Source organism: Drosophila takahashii, chromosome X, assembly GCF_030179915.1.
Source record: "Drosophila takahashii strain IR98-3 E-12201 chromosome X, DtakHiC1v2, whole genome shotgun sequence".
NCBI lineage: Eukaryota > Metazoa > Arthropoda > Insecta > Diptera > Drosophilidae > Drosophila > Drosophila takahashii.
The window spans coordinates 12,422,120-12,430,498 of NC_091683.1; the positions used below are offsets into that span (position 1 = coordinate 12,422,120).

Sequence of the window (8,379 nt, forward strand, 5' to 3'; positions counted from 1 at the left end):
CAAACCACAGTTATGAAAATACAAACTCGCTAATGATCAAACTAATAGTTGTTTCTCAGGATAGGAATCACTAATAAGAATTAATTACCAATTTACTTGTTTTATTTATTTATTTTTTTTTTTTTACTATTTTTTTTTTGTTACAACTTTTATACTTTGAATTACGAAATTATATACTGTCTTTTCATCTTTAATTCACTAGAAATCACTCAAAATAAAGGAATATTATATTACTAAGAACTAAAAATCACCCATTAAACCCCAAAGGATAATGTTCTTCCCCCCTTAACTTTAGTCATGATCCTCTTTGATCAAATCGGCTGCCTTCTCGGCTATCAGGTACACCGGTCCATTGGGATGGCCCGACACCAAGTAGGGCATTATGCTGGCGTCCACCACCCGGAGCCTCTCGATTCCGTGGACCCGCAGCCGGGCGTCCACCACCGCCGAGGGATCCGCCCGGGGACCCATTTTTGCCGTTCCCGAATAGTGGTAGATGGTGAAGGTGAAGTGGCGGGCATAGCAGGCCCAGTAGGCGCTGCTCCTCCACCTGTATTTCCCGCAGTTCGGTATGCGTTTCTCGAATAACCTTGCCCCAATTGCCTTGAATGCCGGTTGATCCAATAGACTCACGGCCTTCTCAATTCCCCTCACCGTGATGTTCATATCATAGGGATTCGCAAAGTAATTAGCATAGATTCTGGGATGCTCCTCGGGATTTCGGCTCTTCAACTTGATGCGTCCCCGACTTTTGGCGCGCAAAATCATGGGAAATATCAAGAAGCCATTGGCATTCCTTCGCTCCAGTTCGCCAAACATATTCTCATAGATATCCGATTGGATGCCCAGTGCCAGACGTAAAGCCAAATTCGTTTGCAGTCCGCCGCCCACGACGAAGAGTTCCATATCGGCCCAACCATCGGAGTTCCGGGGATCATCGAGGGCATAGAAGGAGATGGCCTCCACGCCGCCGGGAATGCGAAGAGGACCGCGTCCCTGGAGGAACTGGGCCATCGCCTCCACGCTGAACATCTCGCTCGTTTGCAGTGAATTCACATCGCACAGGAAGCTCACCGCCGGTGCAATGTGATCCTGGAGATTGTAGCCCACGGCCAGATCCGCCAGAGGTTTAATTCCCATCTCCCGCAGATGTTTCGAGGGTCCCACACCCGAGAGCATCAGCAATTGCGGCGTATTGATGGCTCCCGCCGACAGGATGACCTCCTTTCGGGCCAGGATCTTCTGGGATTTACCCTCTCCTATCTTTACCATCACCCCATAGGCGCTTTTTGTCTGGGGATCAATGAGAATTTTCGTGACCAAGGCATTCTTTTGCACCTGCAGATTCCGACGTTTTCCCTTAATGGGATACAGATAGGCTCTATTTGAGCTCCACCGCGTCTCATTGTAGATATTCGCCTGCAGATAGGACACCCGAATCTGCGACTCTCCATTGTAATCCCCTCGTGGAAGTCCCGCCGCCTCGGAGGCCTCGACAAAGGCATCGGCTATCCTGGTTCTGGTCTCCGAATAGCTCACCTTCACCGGCCCATTACGACCCACGTAATCCTCCTCGGCATCGGGCACCGAGCTGCCCTCGAACTTCCTGAAATAGGGCAGCAGCTCCTCGTAGCTCCAGCCGGGATTGCCCAATCTCGACCAGCGATCGTAGTCCCTGCGATTGCCTCGCGTATACATCATGTAGTTCAACACCGAACTGCCACCGACGACCTTGCCACGCGGCCAATTGCAACGATTCCCATTCATCGCGAGGCAGTAGCTCTGCGAGGGCTCCGTCTGGTACTTCCAGTTCACCTCGCCCAGCTGCAGGAGATGCGCCACTATGGGTATGTCCATGGCATAGTTCTCGGGGCCACCGGCCTCCAAGAGGAGCACCCTCCATTTCGGATTCTCCGAGAGGCGGGCGGCCAAGGCACAACCCGCTGTTCCAGCTCCAATCACTATGAAATCATATTTCGCCATCAGCGGCTGGCCTTCGTCCAGATTCTCCAGATCCAATTGCCGCTGGCCGCGGCGATAGATCTCCAGCATATCGAAGACCACATTCTGGGCAAGAACCTGCACGGAAACTAATCCCCAACCCAAGAGCCACAGGCCGAGAATTATTCTGATTGTGAGGTTCGGGTTCCGTGGCGAAGTCATTGGAGCTTCATCACCTTGCAGCCGGACTCACTCGACTGCCGCGATCGACTGGGCCCGTTGAGCTAAAAGCAGAACTAAAACTTAGAGGCTGGGGGAAACTGCATCTACAAAAAAAAAAAAAAAACTATTGGCCCTGCACTGTTGACAATTACGGCTCTTGGTCCGAACCATCCGTCTTAACCATTTTCAACCGGAGACAGAGAGAACTCAGAATACAGATTGTTGGAATATCATTTTGTGTAATTGATCGATCGATCAAAGATCGTAAGCATTCCATCCCAAATGCACTGGGAATTGTGTGCTGAATACTGAAATCACGTAATAACGGGTCTGATCTAATAAGTAAGCTCCAGAGGAAAATAACATCGATTTTAATTTAGAGGTGACGATGCAGTGCTATTATTATAATATCAGTTTCATTAGCGGAATAACAGAATATCTTGAATATCTAGAATTTAAATATAAATATTGTCAAGTGTAATGAAAGTATTATAGTTGATATATAAAGTAGGAAATATTGGTGTAAATCTGGCATGACGGAACTGGAAAAATATAATTATCAAAGTTATTTACCAAGATTTTTATATTGGTGATATATGCAAAACTTTTCTTAGATAAAATTATTTCTTAAAATATAAAAAATGTTTTTAATTTTAAATATAATTTTAAACTTTTTTAAACAATCTTCACTTTAGTAAGAGATCGCTAGAAATCAATTGATAAGATATTTAGTGATAAATCTCTGCAGCTAATGAACGCATGTAAAAACCGTGCATTCATTAATGTATTGATTTGTTTCCGGGCAAACGATCATCTGTAGCTTCTATGTAATTATAGTTACCAGTAAATGGTGAATGGACTTGTAGGCATGTAATGTTTGTCTTTTCTTCGTTTTTGCCTCATTGTTTAGCGAATAATCTTTGTAATTATTTCCGCTTGCATGTGAATTCGTGAACTTAGAATGGGAGAGCCCCAGAGAGTCGATTGGCAGTCAGTCAGTTTGGCAGACGCTGTGAAAAATTCCAAAATCCCCGGCCCACTCGTGAGTGTTTTCAACTTGGCAAAGTAAACTTGGCCAGCCGACCGCAACCGTATGACATACTAAAGGAAAACCAAAGGCAAAAACAAAAACAAAATAAAAATAAATTAAAAAGGTGCTTAATGGTTTTTTGATGTGTTCTCCGCCCCCAAAATGTCGACGTCGTCGTTCTGATGGAATATATGGTATATGGTTAGTCGAAGGACATTCCAAATTCCGATTCCAGGATGGGAGATGCTAGTACATCGCCTAGTATATCATCGAAGGAGCCGCACCTGACTGGCATACAAATGAGGCTCGCGGTAAATAAGAAGAACCCTTTTCCGAGGGCCAACGGCAATCAAGAACCAAACCGTTGACATTCAAGAACGACCGGTACTTTGGAGTCAAGGCTGCAATAGCACTGCGGCTTCCAATTTCGCAATTCGTCTGCGATTCGCGCGGGCCTCAAGTTCGTTGAGCTGCCATTCGATTAAATGCACTGAGAAAAATTACCAATATGCAAATATAATAAAAAAGGATTTAATTATAGAATTTACTGACTTTCATGTGTATTTAGTAGGGTGTTTCAAGTATTATTTATATTTTTAATCCATCAGTTATAGCCGAATTCTTTATAAAATACTTGATATTTTTCTTTTACAACATTTATAAATATAATCCGTATCCGTATTTATTTGATCTTTATAAACTCACCTTTAAAACTATTTAGTAGGGTGTCTTCCAAGGAAATATTTTACATTTATTATTTTATTCCATCAGTAATAGCGAGTTCTTAAATAAACTAGCTAACTAAGTCAAGAATATTAATCTTAGAAATTAAGTAAGGTTGTTGATTAAATTATTTTCAGTAATAATAAATAATAATAAACCGTTTCCAGTTTTTTTCCTTGTATTGCAAACCATTTAGATATTAAATTAACCACTTAGCGACTTGCTCGGCTTTTCGCTCAGTGCAATCTGCTAACGGCAATTAAAGCTTCGACTCTTACTATCGATAGGTATTGTGTGCTGGCGCAAAATCAGCAGCTACGACTGTTTCTGTTCGCATAAAGTCAAGAATTTAAGCAAACTCGTTGTCTTTGACCGAGTTTTCGTAGTTGGCAACTGCTGATTTTGGCCAAGTTGCTCTTTGCACTAAGACTGACAATTTTTATTTTGGGGCCTCGACCATGTCTTTAGTGGTTTTTTGACACTCATTGGCAGCTGGCCCATGGCATTCGGTTATTAACAACAGGATGTCAAATCACCCAAACGAAGGATTTCATATTTATCTTGTAATTAAATATAATCTATGTTGATATAGCTGATGTTATGACAATCTGCCGAATGACTGGCAGAAGTGATGTTGAGAATGTGCTTGCCATAAAATGTTCTTAACTTAACCATAAAACGCGTCTTATGGGATTTTTATTTTGGCGATTAATTGTTGCGTTCGATCATCATGACATAGCAATTCGTTCACTAAATTTGCATAGACACTGTTTTAGATGTGGTAATATTTGCCGGTAAAAATAAAGACTGTTTAAAGATCCGATTCCTGATTAAAGCCAAAAACAAAAACCAAAAACCAGTTTCTCGCGTTTTGTTACATTTAAAACCAGTAAATATTTGCGAAAACTAAGAGGCTCGCTGTGTTGTATGAATGAATCGAGCCAAATCTAGTGGTAAATAACTATTCAAGGTTGCAAAAGAATGGGCCTTTAGTTTTGCATTGAATAATATACATAAATCCAAAAATAAATAATGATGACAAAACTTATTCTTTTTTTGCATTTTACACTTTGCTACCTTCGTGTAAAAATGTTAATAGGTCTGTTTTACGAAGTGGGTGTTTCCTATTTCGACAAGCTTCTGTATACGTTCATTATCTGCAGATTTATTACAGGCATTAACTTTTTGCTGTGGTCATTAGAGGGGCTCACACGGAAAATTCCATTTTCGAGTTAAATGTTTTTAAATCGTTTTGAAAAAAATAGAGAAATAGTTAATGTAATATTATATCTTCTTTGATAACTATAAAAGGAAACCCTTTTAAAAACGGGTAGACTTAGGGGAATTCAAAACGGCTTGATATAAAAATCTAAAAAAAAAGAAAAAAAAAACGGAAATAATTTGTTTCTACTAAATCAATAAATTGTATAATATATATGAATTTATTATACTTATTTAATATATAAAATTCCATTTTGGCTTAGCTTTTATTTAAATACATATCTTGATTTGGAGTATGTCATATCTGAGCAATCAAAATTCCAAAATAATCAAAATTAAACCTGAAACTTTGGGGGAAAATGTCCAGACCAACTGTTAGGGAACGTAAGCCCAGGATTAGGAGTAATCCCAAACTGGTGGGAGTCCAAGGCAGAAAACTCTCGAGTTCCAAGAGTTCCGACAGCGAGCCGAGTGGTTCGAGGAAATATCTAAAGAAGAGTTTGCACAAAACCAATAGCAACAGGGATTCCATTGAAACTCTGGGTGCGATGCCCAGTGCATCCAGTGTTCAGTTTCCAAACTGCAGTTCCTCGGATAATGGCTATGATGCGGGTGCGGATACCGATGATGCCGGCGACGATGGAATGGATGAGGCCGCCATGATGCAATTGAGGTCTCGAAAGCGGCCCCATATCCCCTTAAACTCCTTCGTCCTTCCGGAACCGATTCCTTCCCATCGATCTGGTGGATTCCTTCGTCTCCTGGCCCGCAGCCTGCATCAGTGTTCAATGGGGATCGCCGCCGGCTTTGGATTGAGCCGACAGCAGGCCGCCTGGTACAAGAACTGCTGGCAAAGTCCGGGCTCCCAGCCAAAGGGTGTCCATCTAATGGGAAATTTTTCCAAGATCCCGGTTAAATCGCGAAAAATTGAAAGTTCAACCACTTTGTAAAATCTTTTGTATTCTAAAAACTTATTCTTCCAATGATTAATGCCGATTTGTGTAAGGAATATGAACTGTGACATAGAAAAGGAAAGGTCTTAATAGTAAAAATTAACCAAAAATCGAAATTTTGATATTTTTCGATTATTTATTAAAAATATCGATATTATCGAAACAATATTGGGAAAATATCGATCACTTAATAGGGTTTTCTTTCAAATTGTTCTCTTAACTATCGTTTTGAGTCATTATCGATGGCTTCAGATTTCCCAATCGATTATTCACTTCAAATACTATTTCATTTTGTGAGATTTCTACGATTGCTCTACAAAGAAAAAAAACCGACGCATTTTTTGAATTGTAGGAAGTCAAGCCGAGCGAATGAATCAATTTGTTGAGACTTCCCCCGCCACAAAGTGGACTCTAAAGCCGCAACAAATCGATTCATTTGCCGATGATTGACATGACAAAGCAGAACAGAAGTTGAATAACATTTTGATACGATCATAATGCGCATAATTGCTATACGCCAACGCACCAATGGATACAGATACAATCCAAATATCCGAGCCCAGCCAAAGTTTGGCCAGATAACATTATTGTTTGCCAAGCACTAAAGCTCATTAAAGTGTGCAATTATTTGATCTGAAGACCACTATTCGGTGCGATGGCTGTGATCAATGGCCAATTGAGTACGTGAAGCCAACACTCAGTTCCACAAAAAAAAAGAAAAGAAATACTTGATGAAGTCAGGAAGTTGATCGGAAATATCAGCGCAATGATGATGGAACAGGGGTTCATGGATCAAGATTATCAAACCAACAAGCTATAAATAAATTAAAAAAAATTATATAATATAAATAAAAGAATTTAAAGTAATTTTAAACAATATGTTCTTTAAAACTAATGGTTTAAAACCCTGGTAAATTCCACTCACCAGCTTCCACTTAATATTATGCTAATCAGAGACTAGTTCTTAATAACAATCATATAAACTTACCACTGAATCATAAAACCCAATGCCTAGCCCAATTTCCTGGCCAACATTTCCGTTCCCCAAGGTCGCCGCCAAAGTGACTAAGAATTTTTTGGTTGAATTGAAACTTGATTGGCACCTTTGTAACAACTAAATAAACTGGCTGTTCAGGTCCGCAGGGGCACTTCACATCGTGTATATGGGTCACTAATCACGAACCAGGGCCGTGAAATGATAATAATAGCAACAAAGTCGTGACACTTCCGCTAGATCGACAAAAAAAAGAATGCTGACATGTTACCATGAATATTTATGCTGTAATCCCTTACAATGGGTTATTCTTAGTTTTTCATGATTTATCGATCGTAATTAATATTTTTTTCTCTTCTTTTTCATTTACAGGTGAGTGGCTGCTTGGATATTTTGTATTGGAGTATGCAAATAAGTGAATACCGAACACCGAACACCGAGCCAGAGATCAAGTTCATTGGGTCTGGGTCAACTGCTCGGACACGATCGCTTGTCTAACGGACATCATCACAACAAGTTGACTGACCTCTAACTGGAACGGTAACACATCGATCCGGAAGTTATCTGTGTTTTTTTTTTTTGTCCAGCAGATGATCCGCAGATACTTCCGCTGGCCATTGACCCAGTTTGCCCATTCGATTTTTGCGATTTCTGCAGACCCTCTGGCCAATTTTGCATACGCTTGGGTTTATTGCGTTTTTGGCCGAGAAAAATATGCGTGTGGACACACATGTCTAGGGCAAATCCAAGTTAACTGATCTCGTGGCGAAATTGCAATCGGTCACGTAGACATTGGGTCTCCATTTCGTTTACTCTGGTCTCGTTAACTCTTTTTTGTTTTGGGGGCGTGGCTGAAATAATTACACAAAACGTGTCAGAAATTGGCAGTTCCGCTTTATACGACTAGTGGATACCCTCTTAAATTAAAGGTTATACAGGGCGTATACGTTATTTATATATATATATATTTTTTTTTTAATTACAACTTTTTCAAATGTTAAAAAAAAAGAATTTAGGCTAAAAGCCTAATTAAATACAATTAAATTTATTGAAGAAATTACTGTATAAATAAAAATTAACAGCTTCTGAATTGTAAGGCCCCAGTGCGTATACGTAATATACCACTTTTAGAAGAATACATTTTAATCTACTAGTCATGAATGAAAGATGAGCCCACCACTTGGCTTCCAAAAATACCTAAAAAGAAAAAGCTACCTTTAACGAAATTAGACCTTGAACTTGCCCGAACCGCTTGTCCATTAAAATGTGTGATTTGTTGACCAGGTTTTGCTGTA

At 40.3% G+C, this 8,379-nt stretch overlaps 3 protein-coding genes across 6 annotated transcripts in view; 2 read left to right on the forward strand and 1 right to left on the reverse strand.

Annotated features, from left to right (window-relative positions):
- Window positions 1-8,379, forward strand: part of Flo2 (flotillin-2) — a 101,626-nt gene that overhangs the window by 15,669 nt on the left and 77,578 nt on the right. The gene's annotated exons all lie outside the window — the stretch shown is intronic.
- Window positions 49-2,220, reverse strand: LOC108070109 (glucose dehydrogenase [FAD, quinone]). The gene has a single exon (XM_017160442.3). It carries the CDS (start codon window positions 2,161-2,163, stop codon window positions 292-294), a length of 1,872 nt encoding a protein of 623 aa, XP_017015931.2. The 5' UTR covers window positions 2,164-2,220; the 3' UTR covers window positions 49-291.
- LOC123003495 (uncharacterized) lies at window positions 5,432-6,896 on the forward strand. Its single transcript, XM_044396116.2, has one exon. The coding sequence runs from the start codon at window positions 5,497-5,499 to the stop codon at window positions 6,085-6,087; it is 591 nt and encodes a 196-aa protein (XP_044252051.1). The 5' UTR covers window positions 5,432-5,496; the 3' UTR covers window positions 6,088-6,896.